The 26,834-nt window shown below is 37.4% G+C and overlaps 2 protein-coding genes across 7 annotated transcripts in view; one reads left to right on the forward strand and one right to left on the reverse strand.

The window, feature by feature from the left end:
• The window catches only part of Gpatch8 (G-patch domain containing 8), a 95,685-nt gene that overhangs the window by 7,565 nt on the left and 61,286 nt on the right, over nucleotides 1-26,834 (forward strand). For 3 of the 6 annotated variants that reach the window (XM_046442785.2, XM_046442787.2, XM_046442786.2), the window contains exon 2: nucleotides 20,006-20,080. In XM_046442785.2, coding sequence (XP_046298741.1) covers nucleotides 20,006-20,080 — 75 coding nt within the window. Of the gene's footprint in view, nucleotides 1-19,999; nucleotides 20,081-21,115; nucleotides 21,151-26,834 lie in introns of those variants that run through there. The other 3 variants (XM_058578767.1, XM_058578766.1, XM_046442788.2) reach the window with 2 other exon arrangements.
• LOC124091645 (aldo-keto reductase family 1 member B10-like) lies at nucleotides 4,237-5,368 on the reverse strand. Its single transcript, XM_046442789.2, has one exon. It carries the CDS (start codon nucleotides 5,323-5,325, stop codon nucleotides 4,387-4,389), a length of 939 nt encoding a protein of 312 aa, XP_046298745.1. The 5' UTR covers nucleotides 5,326-5,368; the 3' UTR covers nucleotides 4,237-4,386.

The raw sequence follows: 26,834 nt of genomic DNA on the forward strand, positions 1-26,834 counted from the left end.
ATATATATATATATATATATATATATATAATCTATCTCCAGGTATTTTTTTGTTTTGTTTTAAATATTAGGAGTTGAACCCAGGGGCACCTAACTACTGAGTCACATCCCCAGACCTTTTTATTTTTTATTTTGAGACCGGGTCTTAGTAAGTTGCTGAGGTTGGCTTTGAACTTTTGATATACCTGTCTCAGCTTCCTGGGCCACTTTGATTACAGACGTGCACCAATCCAGTTCTTGAATTCTATTAAGTACCTCCTTTGAAACAGTCTGGTACTTTTGCTTGTATGTCTGGCATTAATCCTTTTTTTCTTTTCTTTTCGTTTCTTTCTTTCTTTCTTTTTTCTTTTTTTGGTGGTGCTAGGGATTGAACCCAGGGCTTTGCATTTGAGGCAGAGAGGCAAGAACTCACCAACTGAGCTGTATCCCCAGCCCGGCATTAATCCTTTTCATATTAGCATTGCCATTTAGAATTAGTGAAAGCAGATTCATGATAATTACCAAAAGAATTACCACCACAAATACTGAAAGAAGTCATTGATTTGATATTGCAGTGAATACCAGAAGATGTTGAAATGATTTTCCATTTATAAAAAATGAATTGTCCATTTAACTGTGGAAGTCTAACCATATTTGTTTTAATGCATAGTGTTAGTACAAAAAGTTAAATATGCCCAAGTTCAAAAAAGGAATATACTGTATTGACATGCTTATATTAAGTGATTTTTTTTGAATTTTAAACAAATGTTTAGTATTTTTTTTTTAAATATTTTTTAGTTGTTGATGGACCTTTATTTATTTGTATGTGGTGCTGAGAATTGAACCCAGTGCCTCATGCATGCTAGGCAAGTACGCTACCACTGAGCCACAACCCCAGCCCAAATGTTTTTTTTTTTGTGTGTGTGTATTTATTTATTTATTTATAGTTATACATGGACACAATATCTTTATTTTGTTTATTCATTTTTTTTTTTTTTTTTTGGTGCTGGGGATTGAACCCAGGGCCTTGGGCTTGAGAGACAAGCACTCTTCCAACTGAGCTATGTTTATTCATTTTTATGTGGCGCTGAGGATCGAACCCAGGGTCTCACATGTGCCAGGCAATCGAGTGCTGTCTTTTACCTAATTTAGGAATGAATAGAAGAGAACATACCTAAAGTTGTTCTCGCATTGTAGGTAGATTTGTAGCACACAGTGTTTGAATAAATGTTATAGATAGTAAGGAATTAAAGTTGTTAGAGAGCAATACAGGAGATTCCTATTACTTTCCTTAATTATTCTTTTCTTATGACATCTCGAGGAAGGTAAATTCTGCATTGCAAGTCACTAAAGCTACCAGAAAATCTTTATAATATTACATTTGGTCTCATTTCATGAGGTTCCAATTATTAGTTGTCATTAATTTGTCATTCTTTGGCAATTACATTGATTTCAAAGAGGAATTACAATTCATTTTAGTGTTTTATAGAATTGAAATACAAAATGGCTCTCCAATTTAAAAGTTATAATAAGAAAAAGTGGTCATGTCTTCTGACATTTTAATAATGATAGTAGGAAAAGTGAACACATCTTTTGGGTCATATAACATTATTTTTCCAGAGTTAATGAGGGAAGCAAAGCTTAATTTTTGTTTAATCATTTTGTAGACAGTGCTGATCAAAATTGAGAAATTAATTTGTTTGTTTTGTTTTTTGGTACTTGGGATTGAACTCAGGAGCAATTTACCACTGAGCTACATTTCTGGCCTTTTTTTTTTTTTTTTTTTTTAAAGAGAGAGTGGGAGAGAGAGAGAGAGAGAGAGAGAAATTTTTTTTAATATTTATTTTTTAGTTCTCGGCAGACACAACAGCTTTGTTTGTATGTGGTGCTGAGGATCGAACCCGGGCCGCACGCATGCCAGGCAAGCGCGCTACCACTTGAGCCACATCCCCAGCCCCATTTCTGGCCCTTTTTAATTTTTAATTTTGAGACAGGGTTTCACCAAGTTGCTTGGGACCTCACTAAGTTTCTGAGGCTGACTTCAAATTTGTGATGCTCCAGCCTCCTGGGTTGCTGGAATTATAGGTGTACACCATAGTGTCTGGCTACTTTACATCTTTACAAATTTTGTGTGTGTGTGTGTGCGCGCGCACGCTCACGCTAAGGATTAAACCCAGAGCTTCACACATTCTGACTAGACTATACCACTGAACCACACCCCTAACCCATTATACCAGGTCTTGACTATAGAAGTTAAAGAAGATGCTTGCAGATTTTTTGGCTGTGGTCCAATAATTTTATTTTAGTTATAAGTAAAATTATGAGGTATCTTAAAGGGCAAAAATGGTTGAAATATTAATTCGCTTAATATTGCTTTAGGGTATCACCTGTGCAAGAGATGTTTACCTTTTTTTTTTTTTTAATATTTATTTATTAGTTTTCGGCAGACACAACATCTTTGTTTGTATGTGGTGCTGAGGATCGAACCCGGGCTGCACGCATGCCAGGCAAGCTCGCTACCGCTTGAGCCACATCCCCAGCCCCAAGAGATATTTACCTTGAGAATAATTTCTAGAATATAGACCAATTTCTGAAAGCTTGGTTAAATAAAAAATATTTGGGACTGGGGGCATAACTAAGAGGTAGAGTGCTTGACTCCATGTATAAGGCCCTGGGTTTAATTTCTAGAATTACCAGGAAAAGAAGAAAAAAGTGATTGCACTAAAAAGTGTGTGTATGTCTGTGGGGAGGAGTTATTTAAGAAGTGTCTCCCCACTTCCTCAAGGACTTCTAGATCAAGGGGTAGGAAAAGTAATGATGATGTTTAGTTTGTTATTCTTAAGATTGACATGATTAACAAATGAATTGTACAGTTAGTAAATGCAAAACTCCTAAGGAAAGAATCTTTAAAGTGGGATGATTAGACATGCTTTTATGGAGAAGCTAGTTTAAACTGGATCTTGAAGGATGGAATTGCATCTTTGCAAAGGAAAATAATGGGAGAACATTTATTTGGAGAAAATAGCCAGGGCAGAAGAAAACAAGTAGGAGCTGAGGATATAGCTCAGTGGTATTTTACTTGTCTACTATGTGTAAGGCCCTGGGTTGGATCTCCAGAACTGGAAAAAAGGGAGAGGGGAGGACAAAGCAAAAGCTAGGGCTGCAAAGTAAGTTTTATTTTAGTACTTTAAGCAGGAATGCACTAGTAATTTAAGATGTTTTTATTAATGGATAGACATTAAAATTCCTGCTTTCTTATATCAAGATTAATTGATATTTAGTTTTGTTGGATATGCTATATCCATACAATTAAAGGTCTTGATAACCAGTCTCTGTTCACCAAAGTTAATGTGAATGGAGCCCCATGAATTGAGGATATATACAGAGAAGTAATAATAATAATGGACCATCTGATTTTAAGCTTGGTAGGGTAATGAATGAAGACTTTGGGGTTGTGGGAGATGGTGGTAGTAATGGTGAGAAGGTGAAAAGTTGGTAGGATCAATATATTTTAGGTTCTGATGGGACTTAAGACTTGTTAGAGGGACTTGTTTGTGTGATTATACCAGAGAAAATGAGCTGGGAAGATAGAAGTTGGTGGTGGTTGGATAGTACAATGTTGAAATTATTGTTTATGACCATGAAAGTGAATAACTAAGGTACAATGGAAGACAGGATAGTTGTAGGAAAGGAAGTTAAAGAACTGAGGCACCAGGACGTTATCAGATCATTTAACCTGGAGATGATAATGATAATATTGTATACTTGTATACTGTCATGGCTTAAGAAGCGCCTTTATTTCATTCTTTTCTGATTATTCTAGTAATTTAGGGAATTAAATAAAATAGTATTTCCATTTTATGGATGAGAAAATTGAGGCCCAGGTATATAGTTTATCTGGTGCCGAGCTGAATTTTATTTGTTTTGTTTCTTTTGTTTTGCAATATTAGGTATTACTTTCATTATTTTTTAATTATTTTTATTTTTGCATCCTCAATGGTAGCAGAGACCCTGTAGTTTAACAAACATTTGTTCAGATCAAATAAGTGGAAGAAATAGTCATTTGCTCATCTGAGTCATACTTCCCTGTATAAGTCTTTCCCTGGTTCAACATATGGATCTAAATAAAACCTTGCTTAGGGGGAGGGAGGAGGAGATGGAAAGAAGGTTCTGGGAAGGAGATTGAGCAATTAATGTTGCGTGCATGGACAATTAGAGCATTAAAAAATCCCATTATGTACAATTATAATGCACTAATAAACTTTTTTTTTTAAATGTTGCCTAGATTCTGACAAGATCAAGCACAATATAATTTCATATAAATTTAGTTAAAATGGGCCTCAGGGAGAGCAAATCCCACTTCATGAAGAGAAAGAATCCACCAGGTGTCTCATCAGGAGATTCAGCTTCAGTAATCGGCATTGTAGGGGTAGTCCGGCAAATTATCCTGGTCAGCCGGGACACAGATCCTCCAGTTTCTGTTGAAGCTGAGTAAGGTAGCCATCTCCTCATCACTCAATTTGAAGTCAAAGACCTGAAAGTTCTCGAGAATACGTTCTGGGGTCACAGACTTGGGGATCACCACCACATTCCTCTGGATCAGAACCTGGGCCGGGGATTTTTTGTGCCTTGCAGCAATCTTCTTGATCTTAGGGTCCTCCAATAGTGAAGGGTTTTCTGGTTTAGCCCAAGGTCTATCTGGAGAGCCCAGGGGGCTGTAGGCTGTGACAGTGATGCCCTTAGAATGGCAATATTGGATCAGTTTCTCCAGGGTGAGGTATGGATGACACTCGACCTGGTTAGTCACTGGTTTATATTTGAGTCCAGGCTTATTCAAGATCTTTTCAATCTGGAAGTGGTTGAAGTTGGAAACACCAAGAGCTTTCACCAACCCCTCATCCACCAGCTCCTCCATGACCTCCCAGGCATCCAAGAATGTTTCTTTACTGATGAGGTTGTTGCCTTTATCATCTTTGGGGAATAAGTCCTTCCCAGCCTGAAATCCCTGGGGCCAATGAATAAGATAGACATCCAGATAGTCCAGTTTCAGATCCTTGAGGGTCTTCCGACAGGCTTCCTTCACAAGCTTCCTCTCAAAGAAGGTGCACCACAACTTGCTCACAATAAAGAGGTCCTCCCGCTTCACCACCTTCTCTTGGATTTTCTCTTGGATGGCTTCTCCCACCTCATTCTCATTCTGATAGATGTAGGCACAGTCTATGTGGCGATATCCTACATCAATGGCCACCTTCACGGCTTCTTTGACTTTGTTTGGGGAAGACTTCCAGGTGCCCAGACCCAAAATGGGCATCTTGGCTTTGGTGCTGAGCTCCACGAAGGTCGCCATGGTTGGTGCAGAAATGGCTTTGAGAGAGCAAATAGATGTCTGGTGTCCCCGAAGACAGGGTCTTGCTAAGTCGCCTAGACTTTCCTCCAGCTTGAACCTGTGATCCTCTTGCCTCAGCCTCTGGAGTAGCTGGGATTACTGCATCCAGTTTTTTGTGTTTTTTTTTTTTTTTCTCTTGTGGGTCTGGGGATCTGACCCAGGGCCTTGTGCATATCAGGCAGGCACTTTACTAGTAGAGCTACAATCCTGGCTCTAGAGCTGAGTTTTAAACTCCAATCTTCTGATTTCTATTGTATTTTCTTTCTGCTGCACTGTGTAGCTTGGCCTCTCTTGAAGGAGATGAGTGTTGGTACCATATCAGTTTGCAAAGCATTGTTTCTCATGTGAGGTAGAGTTATCTGTCAATTAATTAACTGGTAAGAAGTAGTTGGTATACTTGTCTTTTTTTTGGTATTGGAGATTGAACTCGGGCACTCGACCACTGAGCCACATCCCCAGCCCTATATTTTTGAATTTTATAAAGAGACAGAGTCTCACTGAATTGCTTAGCGCCTCACTTTTGCTGAGGCTGGCTTTGAACTCACGATCCTCTTGCCTCAGCCTCCTGAGCGGCTACAGGCATTTGCCACGGTGCCCGACTGGTATAATTGTCTTTAAAGATGATTTTTTGTTGTTGTTTTAAAAATATCTTATGTAATAAAATTAATTGATTGTTTATGGCTTCTTGTTGACATTTTCACCATGTGTAGGTCTATCAGACAATCCCATTTAATTTCCCCAAAATTATTGCGTGTCCATTTGTTAGCTTGGCATCATAAAAAGATAGAAAACAGGGCTGGGGATATAGCTCAGTTAGTAGAGTGCTCGCCTTGCCTGCACAAGGCCCTGGGTTCAATCCCCTGCACCACAGGAAGAAAAAAGAAAAAACAGACCAAAGCAGTCCAGTTTGATCATTTGTTTCCAGAAAAAGCATAGATTGGGGCTGGGGTAATAGTTCAGTGGTAGAGTGCCTTGCCTAGCATATACAGAGAACCTGGGTTCAATCCCCAGCATCATCAAAACCAAAGAAAGAAAGAGACAAAACAAACAAAAACCCCAACCATCACAGCAAGAACACAGAGTCAATTGGAAAGGAGTTTGATACTTCTACTTGAACTTGACAGTTCAAGCTAGAGGATATTATAAACTTACCCCTGACTATTATGATGTAAAAAATTGACTGCTCTGTTATCTGGTGAGAACAGAACAGTATCAGAGTAATATCAGCTACTATTTGTGGATTATGTATTTCATTCCAGCTCTAGTACCAAGGAATTTTAGGATATTTATCTAATCCAAGATACCCTCCAAACTAGATGGTGGTGGTGGTGGTATCCCCCATTTTACTGATGAAAAAGCTGAGTCTTAGAGAAATTTAGTCTACACAGTTAGTAAACTCAGATTTGAACCTTTTCTCTCTTAAGATGCGACTTTCTTTGTGGTTCCTGATATCATAAGTGTAAGATCCAAACTCACTAATCTGGCTTAAAACTATCTGATGCCATTATAACAACTGTACTTGATTTCTTCTTTTTTCTCCTTGTTGTCTGTATCCTGGGATTTTTATTGTTACCTGGACATGTTTAGGCTCTTTGATTATTCTTGCTTTTGCATATGCTCTTATTTTGCATATGTTGTCAAGAATGCTCTTCTCTCTAGCAAATTCCTACTTATTCAAGGGTTATGCAAATGAGGCAAATGAGCCGTTCTCTTGGTAACTAGTGCTGTCCCACAAGAGTGAGAATTTGTTCACTCCCATGAGACAGCATTAATCCAAGTATGAGAGCAGAGGCCAATACCTACCAAGACACCTCACATTAGGCGCTAGGGGACCGAGGCCATCTCTGAACTACAACAGCCCTCTACTGGGTACGGGCCCACATCCTTTTTTTTTTTTTTTTTTTTTTTCTGAGATGTCCTTTATTCCCATTTCACAGATAAGGAAATCAGGCTGGCTCTTCTGACAAGTGAAAGCACCAGGGTCTGGCTAAGCAGTCACTGACCGAGAGCAGCCATCTTCTGGCTGGGAAAGGGGTTTGGTGGGAGGCCCTGGGCAGCAGTCTCGGGGAGAATGAGCGAGACAGTGTAGAGACAGGAGGCATGGCAGAGAATTACACACAGGGATGGAACATCCTGTCCCTGCTGCCTAAGTGCCACTAGCCCCGCTTCATAATATACCTGCCATCACCCAGCTAGCAGATGGCACTGTCAGAGCCACCCAAGCCAGGCATGCAGGTGGGGCCCACATCCTTTTGCATCACAGTGCATGCTGTACCACCACATGGGGTTAGGGCTTAGTTCCTTTTTACAGGGGTCACAGCATACTTTCTATGGCAAGTACTAAATGCCACCTATAAAACAGTGGCTGCTGTGGTATTGGACCAAGCTCTTACCTTAATTTTGATAGTTGTACATTCCTAGGAATTTGTTCATTTCTTCTAAATTTTCACATTTACCCTCATAAAGTGAGGGTAATATGATACCTTCAGTATCTGTACAGCTGTTAAATAATTGTTTTTAAACTTAACATCAAATGGAGTCTTTTTTTTTTTTTTTTATCTCTGACATTGATATCTTCCCTAGGCAGAGTTAGTTGCTTCATTTTCTGTGCTATTACAACATTTTGGTCTTATTTGAGTAATAATACTTTTATTAGTAATAGTAGCACCTGATACAGCACAGAGTATTTACTCTGTGTTCGGCAGTAAGTTATGCACTATTATCTCATGTAATCCCCACTAACCCCATAGAGTAGATTCTATTGTTACTCCCATTTTACAAATTAAAAACTTATCCAGGGTCACACAACTAGCAAATCAAAAGAACTTCAGTAATTTTGGACTGGTCTCAGCCTTTAATCACTGTGTTGTTTTACCTCTCCTATTTTATACTTCTAATAATTTCTTACTTCCCTGGACTTAAGAACTCTTGGAATGCAAAGTCTTTCGTGTTTTCCTCATTTTTCTTGTATTGAGTCACAATTAGACACATAGAAGTTGGTTTTATATTTTAATTGATGAGTAAATAAAGACAGGCATTTAGCCTGTTTGCTTTAGATGCTCTGTGCTGAGCTGTAATAAGATGTTGCTTCTTTTGTTACATGTATATAGCTACATGCTTTGAATTAGTAAATTCTGAAATAGCTTTTCTTGCATGTCTGAAATAAAAGTGTTCCTTTTTTTTTTTTTTTAAAGGAAGTCATAGGAGAGAAGCTTAGTAGAATCTGAGAAAAATGTTCAGACCTAGGGACTCTCTGCTGTGTGGTGGATTATCTAGGTTGAACTGTTAGTTGCTGTGGTATCTTATAAAGTGAGTTGAGGGATATTTCAAGTATGAAGGTTGTGTTATGGATAGTTAGAATTTGAATTTGTTTTAATAATTACAATAATCACCTTTTAGTTGTTTCTTTCTGTGTGACATATTGTAAATACATGTGTTCTTCTGTGGACCATTGTGGAATTTTGGTCAAAGTGTCTGAATAGAGAATCTATCATATCAGCCAGTGAAAAGAAACAATGCAGCATTACTGTGGGTTCTAGAGGAATTCCTAACTATTATTTCTCACCTTTCTAAATGCTTTAAGAATTGTTGAGCCAGGCAAGGTGACACAAGCCTGTAGTCCCAGATACTTTGGAGGCCAAAGCAGGAGGATCGTAAATTCAAGGGCAGCCTAAGGAACTTAGCAAGACTGTTTCAAATTTAAAAATAAGGGCTGGGATGTAGCTCAGTTGTAAAGCGACCCTGGCTTCCATATCTATTACCAGAAAAATAATGTGGAATTCAATTACAATGAGTACATCAGACTGGCTTACTCCATCCTGGAACTTTTATCACTCCCACTCCCCATTCCCCATTCCTATAAGCAGGCCTACTCTTGACATTTGTAGGACTTGAGTCAAGAATCCAAATAAAAGGCCATAAGCAAAAAAAAAATAATAATAATATTTATTCACAATACCTTTATTTCACTCATTTATTTTTTACGTGGTGCTGAGGATTGAACCCAGGGTCCCGCGCGTGTGAGATGAGTGCTCTACCACTGAGCCACAACCCCAGCCCCCCAAATTTTTGAATTTAATAAAAATATAAACCAAACAAATTGACACCAGGTGTGGTGGCACAAGCCTGTAATATCAAAGACTCAGGGGGCTGAGGCAGGAGGATCACAGGTTCAAGGGCATCCTGGGCAATTTAGTAAGACCTTGTCTCAAAATAAAATGAAAAGAGCTGTGAATATAGCTCAATGGTCAAGTTACCCGGGAAAGACACAGCTGTGGGATTATGTGGACGCCAAAATCATCATCAGTTAACAAATAAGATTCTACTTATATTGATAGGGCAATCCCTGTCTATATTTAAATTATCATCAAAGCTAAATTTATTTTCACACTTGTCTCACATTTGGAAGCAGAATCCTTGACCTGTAAGAAACTAGAGCTACTGTGTATTTTCATGATACACAGGGCAGGTCAGCCAGGTTCTATTTTCTTGGATTTTTGTTTTTATTGTTTTTGGTACTGGGGATTGAACTTAGGGGCACTTGACCACTGAGCCACATCCCCAGCCCTATTTTGTATCTTATTTTATTTTAATTTTTTAAAATATTATTTATTTATTAGTTTTTCGGCAGACACAACATCTTTCTTTGTATGTGGTGCTAAGGATCGAACCTGGGCCGCACGCATGCCAGGCGGTGCGCTACTGCTTGAGCCACATCCCCAGCCCCCTATTTTGTAGTTTATATAGAGACAGGGTCTCACTGATTTGCTTAGCACCTCATCATTGCTGAGCCTGGCTTTGAACTCACGATTTTCCTGTCTCAGACTCCCAAACTGCTGGGATTACAGGTGAGCCTGGCTATATTCTTGTTTTTGCTTACTGGGAATAGAACCTAGGGCTTCACACATGCTAGGCAAGTTCTACCACTGACCCACACACCCAATCCCATATTTTATTTATTTGTAATTAGAGCTAGCATAAATGGAGGCTTTTGAGGGAAGGTCAGTGGGTATACGTATATGCATATGTACACTTACAATTTCTTTCTTTCTTTTTTTTTTTTTTTTGGATACTGGGGATTGAACGCTGGGGTGTTTTACCACTGAGCTACATCCCTGGTTCTATTTGTTTACGTATTTATTTTATTTTGAGACAGAGTCTAACTAAATTACTGGCATTGGCCTTTAACTTGCCATCCTCCTGCCTCAGCCTCCCAAGTCCCTAGGATTACAGGCATGCACCACCATGCCTGGCCCATTTAAAAAAAAAAAAATATATATATATATATATATATACCCACACACACACACATACGTATGTGTGTGTGTGTGTATGTGTGTGTATGTATTTGGGGGGTGGGTACCAGGGATTGAACTGAGGGACACTTGACTACTGAGCCACATTCCCAGCCCTTTTTGTATTTGATTTAGAGTCAGGGTCTCACTGAGTTGCTTAGCACCTTGCTTTTTGCTGAGGCTCGCTTTGAACTCATGATTCTCCTGCCTCAGCCTCTCAAGCTGCTGGGTTTACAAGCACAAGTGTGCCATCACGCCTGGCTCCCAGCTCCCCCCTCTTTTATTGGTGGTGCTGTACCTACCAATTGAGCTATATCCCTAGCCCTCCTAGCCCTTTTAAAATATTTTATTAGAGATAGGATCTTGCTCAGTTGCTTAGGGCCTTGCTGAATTGCTTAGGGCCTCACTAAGTTGCTGAGACTGGATTTGAACTCACCATCCTCCTGCCTCAGCCTTCCAAGTTGCTGGGATTACAGGTGTGCACCACCATGCCCAACCCAACCAATTATTATTAAAACTAAATTTTAGTAATGCTCTATGGACATAGGATCTATTAATTTTACTAGGATGACCATATGTTCTGGTTTATATTTTTTGTCCTAGAATAATATTTATTTCCTTTTTATTCTCAAAGTGCCCTCCCTGGTTTGTATGATACATTATATGATCATCTAGCCCTAAAGGGATTTGATAGATTTAATGAGGTTTTGAAAGTGGTGGCAAGCAGTAAAAAATACTTTTCCAAATCTGTTAAGGCCTTCAAAGTAATCAGGTATCATACTGACTATTTTTGGAAAGAATGATTTGAAAAAAATTTGAAGGCAGGAGAGGAGACAAGAAATAAAATATCTATTATTATCACTCCACCTTTGATCACGATTATTACTATTGTAGTTTGTATCCTGAGAGTTAAAAATTACATCTTATTTTTCTTTCTTCCTCTTCTTTTTGATTTTCTAGCATAACATTAAAAAGAGTGAAAAGTAAATCACCTGTCAAAAATGACCACTCCAATTACATGGGTGTTCTTTTCACAGCTACACATACAAGCATTTTCTATTCTTCCTTCTTAAAGGATAGCATGCAGGCACATTGTTTTTAGCACTTAGATATTTATATTTTGACAGTATGTCTTGGAGATTATTCCATAACTTTGAAATTTTTTTTTTTTACTTTAAAATTATTTTAGATTTGTAGAATAGTTGTAAAAATTGTACAGAGAATTCTGGTATACTGCTTGCTCATCTTTTCTTACTAAAATATCCACATAATCACCGTAATAAAATTACCTAAACTAGGAAATTAACATGGCAGAGTATTAGTAACACAGGTATTATTTTAGCAGTTTTTATAATAATATCCTTTTTCTATTTTAGGATCCTACTCGGGATTTCACATTGATTACATTTAGTTATTTCTCCTTTGTCTCCTCTAATCTATAATACTTTGTCAATCTAGTCTTTGTCTTTTATGATAAGCAAAAGATTTTCACTAATTCTGCCTTCTATAGAGAATATTGTTTTAGAATTGTGGAGGTTTTTTTAAATTTTTTAATTCTTTGTGTATAATACAGTGGTGGAAATATGGAACTAAAAATAGTTTTTTTAGTTGTCAGTGAACCTCATTTTATTCATTTATTTACATGTGATGCTGAGAATTGAACACACTGCCTCACACATATGAGGCCAGCACTCTTACCACTGAGCCACAACCTCAGCCTACTTTTTTTCTTTTTTTAATTTTTTTGTAGTTGTAGATGGACAGAATGCCTTTATTTTACTTGTTTATTTTTTTATGTGGTGCTGAGAATTGAACCCAGTACCTCATGCAAGCTAGGCAAGTGCTCTGCCACTGAGCCACAACCCCAGCCCCTACCCTCAGCCTACTTTTTTAGTTTGAGACAGGGTGTTGGTAAATTGCCAAGGCTGACCTTGAATTTGTGATCCTCCTACTTTAGCCTTCAAGTCACTATGATTACAGGCATGAGCCAGCTGTATCAGTTTTCTTATTATAAAATAGGAATGGTAAAAATGATCCTGGGGGCTGGGGATATACTTCAGTTGGTAGAGTGCTTGCCTCCCACGCATAAGGCCCTGGATTTAATCCCTAGCATCACCACCACCACCCCCCACCCCCTCCAAAAAAAAAAAATCCTGAATTCAGCAGCTGATTGCCAAATACTACACTGAGTATTTCACAAATTTATTAGGTAAAGATTTCTTGAAGGTATTATACAAACCTAAAAGAAGCTGAGTGTGTGTGTGTGTGTGTGTAGTGGTACTGACCATTCCAAAACCTTTTTTTTTAGTATGTAAATCTTTTTTTTCTTTTAAAGAGAGAGAGAGGTAATTTTTATTTATTTATTTTTTAAAAATTTTCGGTGGACACAACATCTTTGTTCGTATGTGGTGCTGAGGATCGAGCGCGCTACCGCTTGAGCCACATCCCCAGTCCCTAATATGTAAATCTTTATTTAAGGACAGTTTCAGATTTACAGAAAAATTGCTAAGACAGTATGGAGAATTCCCATGTACGTCTCATACCCTATACCCAGTTTCTCCTATTACTAAGATTTATGTAGTTTAGTACATTAGTTACCATACTAATGAACTAATAGTGATAAATTATCATTAACAGAGTTCCAAATTTTATTCAGATTTCCTTGGTGTTCCCTAATGACCATATTCTGTTCCAGGATCCCATACAGGATACTTCATTTTTTTTAGTTGTTATGTGTCTTTAAGCTCCTCTAGGTTGTGACAGATTCCACCCCCCCCAACCCCCCACCTTTTTTTTTTTTTTTTTAAAAGAGTGAGAGAGAGCGAGAGAGAGCCATTTTTAATATTTATTTTTTAGTTTTTGGTGGACACAACATCTTTCTTTGTATGTGGTGCTGAGGATCGAACCCGGGCCGCACGCATGCCAGGCGAGTGCGCTACCGCTTGAGCCACATCCCCAGCCCCTCCCCACCTTTTTTTGAGGCCTGATCTTACTGTGGTGCCCAGGCTTACATCAAACTCCTGTACTAAAGTCATTCTCCTGCTTCAGACTCCTTAGAAGCTGGGACTATAGGTGTAGGCCACCACAACTCTTTAATTCCTTTTGTTTTTTTGGATAGAGCTATTTTAATCTTTAAGGCAATCCTCTCCAAATCTCCACTGTCATGTTCCACGATTAACCCTCAAGGTCACTCCAGGTGAACTGGGCTGCATGAAATAATCACATAGAGACAGAGAAATACCTTTTTCTTTGGGTACTGTGATGGCTCCTCTGATCTTAGGGGTCCTTGGATAAGTCGTTCAAATGAGGCAAGGGGTCAGGTTTCAGGGGGTTGAGTCTAGCTTCATGATGTTTGCTGTCAGCAGATTGACTGACATCAGGGAATCTATACCCATCTCATGAGCTGTGTGGGGATCATGGCCGAGCAAGTAGAAGGACCAGAGCAAGGCCTACCCAGATGGAGGGGCAATGTCAGTTCAGTCCACTTTGTGCACTCAATGCTCATAGTTCACATACACAAAGCCCATGGCTGGCTTGCCACATCTCATCACTCAAGGCTAAGGGGTGCTCATTTCCTATGTGCCAGCTCCCGACATTACACTGTCTTTTATGTTCTCCAGAAGTTTTCCGTTACCTACCCCCAATCCTTAATAAACATTTTTTGTTTGTTTATTGGTGCTGGGGATTGAACATAGGACCTCTTTCTCTTGCTATCTCCCTAGTCCTCTATTAAACAGTTTTTAATGAAAAATCATATTGCTCTCTTACTCTTTTTTTCTTCTATCTTTGCTCATCTAGTAATCATACTATTCTTTCTCTTAATATCTGCAACTACCACATAGAATAAATATAGCTCAGAGAATAAATTCGTACTCTATGAAGGCAGCCTTTGGTAGGATTGGTACTCTACCATTCCCCCTATGGGACAGACTGCATATTTCTCCTTAGCTCCCACTCTGGCTGAGCTCTAGCTCATTTCCATTTCCCAGTCTTGCCAGACGCTACTAATCTGTATTCCTCCAACGTTCTGTTTACCCCTCTGCTGTGGTACTTATCATATTATAATTCTGTTTACCATAAACCATGATTCCTTCTAGGTATTCTTTCTTTATTTATATGCCTTGTATCAAGACAATTACTAGTAGATGGCAGAAAAATTACTGAATGCTATGTGTTGGGTTACAATAATAACATGTCTTTATTCATTTTATTTTTAGTTATAGAGGGACACAATATCTTTATTATGTTTATTTATTTTTATGTGGTGCTGAGGATTGAACCCAGTGCCTCACATGTGCAAGGCAAGCCCCAGCCCCTCTTTATTCAGTTTTAAAAAATATTTATTTTTTAGCTGTGGGTAGACACATAATATCCTTATTTCATTTTTATGTGGTGCTGAGGATCAAACCCAGTGCCTCATGTGTGCTAGGTGAGCACTCAACCACTGAGCCACAACCCCAGCCCTCTTTCTTCATTTTTGAGTGGGGAGGTACTAGGCATAGAAACAGGAGCACTTTACCCCTGAGCTACAGCCTCAACCATTTTTATTTCTTTTTTTTTGTACCAGGTATTGAACCCCCAGGGCTGCTCATTCCCAGCCCTTTTTTATGTATATATATATATATATTTTAATTTGTAGTTATAGATGGATAGAAAAATAAATTAAAAAATGCCCAGGGCTGCTCATCCCCAGCCATTTTTTAAATATTTTATTTTATTTTTAATTTGAAATTATAGATGGACACAAATAATAAATTTAAAAATGCCTTTTTAAATTTTTTTAATATTTATTTTTTTAGTTGTAGTTGAACACAATACCTTTATTTTATTTATTTATTTTCTTATGTGGTGCTGAGGATTGAACCCAGGGCCTCACACGTGCTAGGCAAGCACTCTACTGCTGAGCCATAACTCCAGCCTCAGTATGCCTTTATTTTATTTGTTTATTTTTAATGTGGTGCTTAGGATCAAACCCAGTGCCTCACACATGCTAGGCAAATCTTCTGCCACGGAACTACAGCCCTGGCCCCATATTTTATTTTGAAATAGGATCTCACAAAGCTGCTTTGGGCCTCACTAAATTACTGAGGCTGGTGAACTTGCAATCCTCCTGCCTCAGGCTCCCAAGATGCTGGGATTATAGGAATGTTTTGAGATAGGGTCTCAATGAATTGCTGAGGTTGGCCTTGGACACCCCCTGCCCTGGTACTGGGGCTTAAACTCAGGAGTACTGGACCACTGAACCACTTCTCAGCCATATTTTGTATTTTATCTAGAGACAGGGTCTCACTGAATTGCTTAGTACCTTGCTTTTGCTGAGGCTGGCTTTGAACTCTTGATTCTCCTGCCTCAGCCTCCCGAGCCACTGGGATTACAGGCATGTGCCACCGTGCCCAGCAACCTTGGACTTTTGGTTCTTCTCTCAGCCTCCTGAGTCGTTGGGATTATGGGCATATGCCATTTTTCTTGGCAGAACACATCCTTTTTATATAAACACAATGAAAAGATGATGTTTGTAGTGGTTTTCCCCCCACATTTTCTATTGATGCATTATAGTTGTACATATTGATGGGATTGTTATTTTGTACAGGTTTTTTTTTTTTTTTTTAAGTTAAGTCAGCCTCTTTATATCAGTGGTTTCATAGTTCTACCTTTTCCAGAATGTTATATGTCATTGTAAAGACTCAGTACTTTCATATTTTTGCTCTTACCCTAACCCCTCATATTTTCAATCTTTTAAGGTGATTTGTGCTCTAGAAATTGGGCCTCTTAAGTTGTTGTGTTTTGTGTGTGTGTGAAATGTTCCCCCCACCCCACCCCCGTGGTGCTAGGGATTGAACCCAGGGCTTGCATGTGAGGCAAGTACTCTACCAACTGAGCTATATCCCCAGCCCAAATGTTCTTGTTCAAACATTTTGTTAGACTGAAGCTTAATCATACATCTAGATATGTTACCTTTTGGAATAGCTTCTTGTCACAAGTGAGGAAACTGTGCTAGAAGTGTCTTTAACTTTGGAACATTGTGATTCCCCACTTATAAAGGTATATTATTAAACACAAATAATAATAATGAAATACAAATAATATCTGAGCGCCATGGCATATGCCTGTAATCCCTGTAATTTTGGAGGCTGAGGCAGGAGGGAGGATCTCAAATTCAAGACCATCCTCAGCAATTTAGCAAGGCCCTAAGCAATTTAGGGAGACCCTGTCTTAAAAAAATAAAAAGGACTGAGGACATAGCTGAGTGGTAAAGCACCCTTGGGTTCAATCCCTAGTAAGGAAAATAATTATAGATATTGTTAAATGTTCAGGCTACATTGTAACAAGTAAAAAAAAAAAAAAATGAGGGTTTCTTTCTCCATTTCATTTCTTAGAAGTAGCCATTTTTGTCAATTGGTTACCTGTCAGTTTTATGGTACATTTTAAAATTTAAATATTGTTTGGAAGAAATGCTTTAGAAATGTTGAATATGAGTTTATTCTCGTTTTTATTTATTTTTTAAATTAAATACATAAACTATTTTTTCAAGCAGTTTTTAAAGATTCACAGCAAAGTTGAAGGAAAAGTAGAGTTCTCATATATCCAGTCTCTCCTTTACAGACAGTGCCTCTCCTCCCCAGTCATCCTGCACATGTGTTACAGTACATTTGTACATTTGTTACAATAAGTGAATAAGTATGGATACTTCATTAGCAGTCAAAATACATGGTCTACTTTAGGGTTTACTTTTGATTTTGTAGTTCTATGGGTTTGTACAAATGACATGTGCACACCATTATATAGTATCATAGAGGATAGTTCCGCTTTCCTAAAAATCTCCTGTGCTCCACCTGTTCATTCCTTCTTCCCCACAACCCCTTAGGAACCACTAATCTTTTAGTAAATCTTTTTTTTTATTGATTAAAAAATGACAGCAGAATGCATTACAATTCTTATTGCATTACAATTCATATTACATATAACACAATTTTTCATATCTGTTCGTATATAAAGTATGTTGACACCCAATTCTGTCTTCATACGTGTTTTGAATAATGATGTCTATCACATTCCACCATCTTTGCTAATCCCCTGCCCTCTCCCTTCCCCTCCCACCCCTCTTCCCTATCTAGAATTCATCTATTCTTCCATCTATTCCTCCCATGCTTCTCCTCCCTACCCCACTAAGAGCCTCCTTATATCAGTGGTTTCATAGTTCTACTTTTTCCAAAATGTTGTATGTCATAAATTGTAGATTTTTCAGATGGTCTTGTATATGTGAATGCTGGGAATTGAACTGGGGACCTCTGTATGGGCTAAGCACACACTCTTACCAATGAGTTGCACCTTCAGCCCCTGTTTTTCTTTCATATAGTGTGCTTTTGTGTTGTGTCTTAGAAATCTTTGTCTAGCCTGAGGTCACAAACATATTCTCCTATATGTTTTCTTCGGGGTGGGGGGTACTATGTATTGAACCCAGATGTGTTTTATCCCTGAGTCACATCCCCAACTATTTTTATTTTGAGACAGAGTCTCACTAAGTTGTTTAGGGCCTTACTATGTTGTTCAGACTGACCTTGAACTTTAAATCCTCCTGTTTCACCCTCTGGAGGTTTGTATAACTGCACCCAGCTGGAATCTTTTGCCATTTTAGGTTTTATATTTAGGTCTACAAAGCATTTTTTTTTTTTTTGTACCAGGAATTGAACCCAGTGGTGCTTAACCAGTGAGCCACATCCCCAGCCCTTTATTATGTTTTATTTAGAGACGAGTCTTGCTGAATTGCTTTAGGACTTTGAGGCTGACTTTAAACTTGCAATCCTCTTGCCTCAGCCTCCCTGGCTGCTGGGATTATAGGTATGCCACAGTGCCCAGTTTTTTTTTTTTTTTTTCTTTTTAATGGGTATTGATTCCAGGGCCTCTCACATGCTAGGCAAACATACTATCACTGAACTACATTCCCAGCCCACATTAATTTTTTAAATTATGGTTTGTCACCATTTGACCCAGTTATCCCACCAGTTGGTATATACCCAAAAAACTTAAAATCAGTATTCTCTCGTGATGCAGTCACATCAATGTTTATAGCATCTCAGTGCACAATATCTAAGCTATGGAACTAACCTAGGTACAACTTCAACAGATGAATGGATAAAGAAAATTGTGTGTGTGTGTGTGTGTGTGTATACACACACACATTGTGTGAGGCAAGCACCTCTACCTCTGAGCCACAACCCCAGCCAGCTAAATTGATTTTTTTCCCCGCATGTAGATACCTAGTTCTAGCACCATCTATTGAAATTATAGATAATTATTATTATCTATAATAATAATGCTATTTTTCTTCATTAATTTGTCTTTGTACTTTGTTGAAGATCAATTAATTATAAATGTGTGTCTTTTTCTAGACGCAAACTATATTATTTATCCTGATTAGTAGCTCATAGATCCAGAATAATTTGGAAATCTAATTAGCTGTCTTTAGAAATTTAAGTATCTGTTATTTGTTGATTATAGTTTGTTACCTGTGGTATTTTCTAAAACAACTTTAAGCTTGTAAGATTTTGCTAATGATTCATCATCTGTTTGGAAAAAATGAGTAATTTTGTGTGACAGGGCAAGGATGATCTTGACTTTTCCTAGAAGATGTTCATTTCCTTTTCTTCCTATTTTTGTTTTCTTTTCTTTTTTTTTTTTTTGGTACTGAGAATTGAGCCCAGGATTGCTTGACCACCAAGGTATAGCCCCATCCCTGTTTTGGGGGTGGGGAATTCTGGGTATTGAACCCAGGGCCTGCTGGTGTGCTAGGCAAGCATTCTACCATTGAGCCCCCAGTCTCCCCAACCCTTTTTAAAAATTTCATTTTGCGTTAGTTACCTAATGTAATAAGTTGCTTTTCTTTTCTTTTCTGTGCTAAGGATCAAACTCAGGACCTTGTACCTGCTAGACAAGCACTCTATCACTGAGCTATACTTCAGCTCCTAGTTGTTGATAGATTTTTTTTTTTTTTTTTAAGTCTAAATTTGTGCTGAATGTGATGAAGTGCTCCTGTAAGTGCTCCCAGCTACTCTGGAGGCTGAGGCAGGAGGATCTGAAGTATTTGAGGCCAGTCAGCAATTTAGCAAGACCCTTTATCAAAATAAAAAGGGCCAGGGATGTGGCTCAATGGTAGAATGTCCCTGGAATCCCCAGTACTGGGCGGGGGCGGGGAGTCTGAATTTGTGATTTTTTTTGTAGTTGACTGAGAATGAAAAGCTTAAAGCTTAAAATAACCCCTCATTTGATTAGCTTATTAACAATTTTGATATTTATTGCTTTTGTAAAATAACTGTAGTCTTGTTTTTTGTTTTTTTTTTTTTTTTCAGGGTAATCACTTTGATCAATATGAAGAAGGACATTTGGAAATTGAACAAGCATCACTTGACAAGCCTATAGAATCGGTAAGATGATCAGTGCTAAATTTTGGGTCTTAGCCAGTTAGTTAGGTAGTGTTCGTGTGACACTTGATGTGAGTGAAGTTAAGCTTATTAATAACTGATAGTATAGTTAGTTAGAGATATTTTCTTGCATGCCCTGCAGTAATCAAATGAGTTTGGGATGTGATTTGATATTTTTAATACATTGGGAAATTAGTCCAAAACATGGAAAAACAAATTGGAATTTCAATGGAAAAATATTATTTTGGCCCATATTGATATTCTGATAAAGATAGAAAGTTCAAGCTTAGTGTTTTTATAAATTAAATAAAGGAGTAAAATGTATTTTGATCCTTTAATACCTTTCTTGGGTGCCCAGTCATATGTGAAGTGATTAGAAATGGTTAAGAAATAATATATTTTTTTATCAGACTTTAGTGAAACATGATAAACATGGTTTCTGTAGCTTTAATTATGTCTCTCTTTTTTGTTGTTGTTGTTGGTCAAAAGTTAATTATATTTTTCCACACTGCTTAGTTTGGGGCATTAATGATACCAACTCGTAGAACAAGGAGATTTATTTTCCCTTTCTCTTAATTTAAAAAGAAATCTTGATTTTTTAATATTATTTTTATTTTGAAAAACCCATATTTTAAAATAACACAGTCTGTTGTTACAATGTCTAAATGTCATTATTGTCAGCATTTAATATTTGTGCTTAAGTGTACATAATTAATAAGGGCTTCATTGAGTCATTTGAAAAACCTGATTGGAGAAAAATCACCAAAGAGGGAATCTTAATCTTTATAGTAGTCAAGACAAACCCCTTCTCTCCCTTTAAGAAACACTAGCTTCTTTTCCCTTAAGAAAAAAATTCAATTTAGTGAGTACAGAGTACAAATACTTATAATTTTAGCTTTTTTGAAATTGTAACATAGTAAAGGATCAACATATATTTATGTTCCTAATTAGGTTGGTGTTGTGTGTGTTTGTGTGTGTGTGTTTAGATGTTTACAGAAATTTACACAACTTGGGGTGTTCGACATTTTTCTTCCACAGCAGTTGGCCCATATTAGCTAAGCAGCCATGATCTGGTTTGTATTGCACGGTCTGCCTTTTTTTAATTTCTTCTCTAGGGTTTCTTTCTCCCCCACCTCCCCTTCTTATTTCTGTCCTTCTGGTCCAGTGAACACTGCGTATAGTATCTTCTGTCTTAATGTGCTGGCATGATGCTAGACTTAGGCATGGCAGTAATTGATGACGCATGTGATAATGCTGCAGAGGGAGAAGTCACATCTGATGTGCTGAAAGTCCAGTCTTGAGTTTTGACATAAGGATAAATTGCCAAGCCCACTTTGCTAAGTTAAAACTCACTTTATGCCTTGCTCAGTATCATTTTGGGACTTATCATGAGGCAGAATTTTATAATGAAATCAGTAGCCATGATCAGTATCTTGTACTTGAGAAATAATTTTTTAAATTTAATAAATGTGGTTTTTTGGGGTCAAAGTTCAAGAACAAACTGTCAGCAGAAAAGCCCAGTACCATAGTCTATAAGGTGTATAGTTGGTTAATATACTTATATAAACTATAATTCTAAGTATTCTGACTTGGCAGTAGCAGGAAATTTATATTTAAATACTAGGCTGAATTTGCAGCCTAGTATTTATTATTATTATACTCAACAAAGTATTAAAAAGCATTAAGTGATACGTTTTATAATAAAAGCTTTCTTTTGGGGCCACAAAACTTATTTCTGTGGCACATAAGGCTAATGCTACTTTGCCTCACAATGTCCAGGATTTTTTTCTAGCACACATCATAGGGAGAGCACTGTCAGAAGAGAGTCGAAAGGGCTGGAGTTGTAGCTCAGCAGTAGAGCCCTTGCCTCATATGTGTGAGGCACTGTTTTCGATTCCCAGCACCACATATAAATAAGCAAATAAAATAAAGGTCCAACAACAACTAAAAAAGAAAAAGAAAAAAAGAAGGAGAAGACGACAGTTTGAGTAATCATTGTTGAGAAATCTCAATGAGGAGGAGAACTAATATATATATATATGTCATTTATTAAATACTATTATCTTCTCCATTTAAAGTAGCAAGTAGTATAGTACTCAGACTGTATATTTATTTATTTTTTTTAGTAAATAAACACGTTCAAAGGTGTATATTATACTAATAAGTATGTTTCTAATGAAAATTTACTCCTGGAAACACATATATGCATTATTTAAGTTAAGTAGTAGTTAACAGCTTCATGGCCTATATTGGGTTAGGTAGAAATGGGATTCACAAGATAAGCTACCTAATCATTTGGGTGTAAAACTTAAATTTTAAAAGAAACTCCCGTGATTGGCATCAAAGTAGTAGGTAGTTTTCCCCCACTTTTTCTCCCCCAAGAAAAAAATCCCCTATTACCTAAGGAATTCCCACTAAATAATAAGTATATATTGCGTTATATGGCTGGCTGGCTATATTGAGCTATTTTTGTTCTTAGGGGGAAATGTCATTGCTTCTAACACAGAAAGAGACTCTGCTGAATTAAAATCTTTCTCTGCAGCAATATCTATTGAGAGGTGCTGACTGTTTTGCTACAGCATGCAACTCAAAAGTGGCTGGAAATATGCAGCTTTGGGAGTCTACAGATCATTGCAGGAGCTAAAGGTCTAGTCATTTTTTTTTTTTAACAAAGGTAATCTGCAGCAGCTGGTAACCGTGGAAGTCTCTGCACAGGTTTGTGCCAAGAATATGCCCGTTGAAGGGTTATTGTGAGTATAGGATTAAGGTCTTTTTGTTTTGTAATAGGGTGAATTTGATGCAAACTAGCAAGATGGGAAATGAGATTTGAAGATGTAATAATGCATTATATTTTTAGTGAACTTCTGAAGTTAGATTTCTTAGTGAGATGATACAAGTATTTCAGTTAAAAACACATGAAAATTTAACTTTTGTTAAGTATTTAATATCTACTGTAAAGTTCTATTTTCCTTTCTTTATTTCAACCAACCAAATATCCTTTGATGAAATTTCTGGTCAAGGGTGAAACACTTTTCTAAGAAAATTATGAAAGAATTGCTAGACAACTTGATTATTTGAATTAAAGTAAAAGTGCAAAGTATTAACTTTTATCCTTATTATAAAATCTCTTTTGAACTTGAATTTTAAAAAGCCATTATTGCTTTATGATTTTTAGATCCCAGCCATTATAATTATAACCTCCATGTACTTACAATATTTAGAAAACAAAATTTTATCTAAAGTCATAGATCAAGTTAGGATTGCATCATACTTTGAAGAATTGGTTGGTATGATTTAGGATGTCTGGTCCTTATGACTATAATTTGAAGATGTGAGAAATCAGATGGGGGAATGATGTTAAATTATATAGGTGGCAAGATACCTACATTATAGACTTAAAGTATGCAGTCATTGTTGCAGTTGGAAGTGCAACTACCAATAAGCATTAATTGGTTTTTGCTCTATCTTACTGATTAAAATCCTGGCTTAATAGTTGTCAGGTTGATTGAGTAGATTTTAAAAATTAGTGTCACTTCAAATTCTAGTTGCTGATGTTTAGTTTGCTTGTCTAGGGATTTAGAAGTATATGTATAGTTGGATTTTTGTCATGTTGCATTATCTGTTTAGATCTGTGGACTCCACTAGTTCCAAACTGTAACTCTATAAGACTGCTGATTTGACATTTAGCAGTGACCATATGTGGACTGCACTATAAATGTGCTTCTTGGAGCTGAATGGTGTAGCATTACTATATGGCTTTTCTCTCTAGTCTTCATTGTGTCATCTGTAGTGAGCTATAGATTTTTTTTGTTTTGTTTTGGGAATTTTTACAACCTGTTGTTTGCATGGGTTCACCTAGTAGCATTTGGTTCTTGCTTACACAGTCTTTGATACACAATCAGCAAAGCTTACAATCCACTCAAGAGACTTGCTATTTTTGTCACTATTGAAAATAAATATGCTAAAGTGTGTAAATTGAATGTGGCTGTCAACTAAAAGAAAATTCATTGTGAAATTCATCTAGTCACTTATATGCCTGTAGCATAACTTTCTCCTGAAATATAATACTGTGTTTCCTTGTATAAAAATTTGGATTCAGCCCCATACAATACAGTAAAATTTTATCTTTGATTTGGCAGGCACGTATCATACATGTTGGTGGTACTTTTGCAAAAATAGTCCTTATTACTGTGGTGGTATAAAACTACATGGAGCAGAGAGAACTTCCTGGGAAATTTTTCTGCTTGATAATTAATAAATTAAAATGTTGAGAAATACAAATAGTTAATGAATATTCCCCTTTCTATCCCCTTTATGGGGATCAAACCCATGGCCTCAGGCATGCTAGGTAAGCGCTACCACTGAGCTTCTCCCTCCACCCATCTTGCTTTTTAAATTTTATTTTGAGACTGAGCTTGCTAAGTGTTGCCCAGGCTGGCTTCTAATTTGCCATCCTCCTTTCATAAGCCTCCAAAGTAGCTGGAATTATAGGTATGCACTATCATACCTGGCAAGTGTTTTTTTTTTTTTTTTTTTAATTGCTGATGTTGTTTTCAGCATATTCATAGTTTTTTTTTTTTAATATTTATTCTTTAGTTTTAGGTGGACACAACATCTTTATTTTATTTTTATGTGGTGCTGAGAATCGAATCCAGTGCCTCACACATGCTAGGTGAGCGTGCTACCACTTGAGCCACATTCCCAGCCCATATTCATAGGTTTTTATGATACACATTTGTTGCTTTCAAAGATCTTCCCATTTAAAAGTTGTACCTCTCTTCTCACATAATAGAGAAGAACAAAGGTTGGAAATATGGAAGTTTTACAGCTTTTTTTCCCTGGTACTGTGAATGAAACCAAGGGGTGTTTACTACTGAGCTATATCTTCAACCCTTTTTATTTTTTTTTATATATTTTTTGGCAGCGGCAATAGGAGAAGGGTAACCAGAGATTGAACTCAGGGGCATTAAACCACTGAGCCACTTTCCCAGCCCTAATTTGTAGTTTATTTAGAAACAGAGTCTCTCACTGAGTTGCTCAGCACCTCGCCATTGCTAAGGCTGACTTTGAACTCGATTCTCCTGCCTCAGCCTCCTGAGTCACTGGCATTACAGGCATGTGCCACTGTGCCAACCTTTTTTATTTTTAATTTTGAGACAGGGTCTTGCTCAGTTGCTTAGTGCCTTATTAGGTTGCCGAGGCTGGCCTCGAACTTGTAATCCTCCTGCCTCAGTCTCTCAAGTCACTGGGACTACAATCATGTGGCCACCACACCCAGCTTCAAAGTACAGCATTTTAATCGTACATTTAAATTGAGGGGGAAAAAATAAGCCAACTGAAGTAATTTTGGTGAAAAAAACATTGGCTTTTCAGTTCAGCTTTATTTTTTAACCACAATTAGAAGAACTTTATTTCCAACCCAAAAGCATGCCACATAGCCACCATTTTGAATCTTGAGAACAGTATGTAACAAATAGGTGGTGTGTGGGAACTCTCTGTGAATCATGTGGAAAACCAACTTTTTGCTTATCACCCTTGGGCAAAATACTGTTGACATATTAATTATCTTAAAATTTGGATTTCCTTGCAACTTTGTTAATAAATTAAAACGAATAAAAACTATTTTTTTTTTTGAGACCCCATCTTGTCATGTTGCCTAGATTGGTCTTGAATTCTTGGGCTGAAGTGATCCTCCTACCTCAGCCTCTCTAGTAGCTGGTGCTATAGGCATGTACCGTCATTCTTGGCTGGTTTTTAGTCACTATTATAGTGACTGAAATAGTAAAGAGTTCATTTAAAAAAATTTTTTCCTTATAGTTATTATTTTAGAGGTAAATTCAGTATATATTGAATTCTATCTAGATTACCTGTTGGAGTTATAAGTTATTTATGTCAATTTACTGTTATAAATAGCATCCAGGAATAATTAGCAAAATCATATCTCTAAATAGGAAGAATATATTACTTTTTTTAATATTTATTTTTCAGTTTTCGGTGGATACAACATCTTTATTTTATTTTTATGTGGTGATGAGGATTGAACCCAGTGCCCCGCACATGCCAGGCGAGTGTGTTACCACTTGAGCCACATCCCCAGCCCAAGAATATATTACTTTCTGTAGGTTGGTGATTGACTCCCTTTTTTAAAATTTATTTTTGTGGGATACCAGAAATTGAACCCTGGGAACTTAACCGCTGAGCCACATCCCCAGCCCTTTACATTTTTTATTTTGAGACAGGATCTCGATAAGTTGCTGAGGCTGGCTTTGAACTTCCAGTCCTCCTGCCTCAGCCTCACTTGTACCACCAGGCCTGGCAGAGTCCCTTGGTTGTTTTTTTTTTTTTTTAAATATTATTTTTAGTAATGAATACAACATCTTTATTTTATTTTTATGTGGTGCTGAGGATCAACCCAGTGCCTCACACGTGCGAGGCAGGTGCTCCGCCACTGAGCTACAACCCCAGCCCAAGTCCCTTGTGTTTTTTTTTTTTTTTAATATTTTAAAATATTTTTTAGTTGTATTTGGACACAATGCCTTTATTTAATTTATTTATTTATTTCTATGTGGTACTGAGGATGAACCCAAGGCCTTGCACATGTTAGGTGAGCGCTCCACCACTGAGCCACAACCCCAACCCCCAAGTCCCTTGTTTTTTTGACAGTGAAAGTTTTGATCATTTCAGAGGTAGACAAGTCTGCTTTGTTGTACCTCATAAGTTTTTCTGCTGTGTGCTCCTTGTACTACCTATATTCTTA

This window comes from Marmota monax, unplaced genomic scaffold (genome assembly GCF_021218885.2).
Source record: "Marmota monax isolate L192 unplaced genomic scaffold, Marmota_monax_Labrador192_F-V1.1 WCK01_AAM20220418_F8-fsc00205, whole genome shotgun sequence".
Classification (NCBI taxonomy): Eukaryota; Metazoa; Chordata; class Mammalia; order Rodentia; family Sciuridae; genus Marmota; species Marmota monax.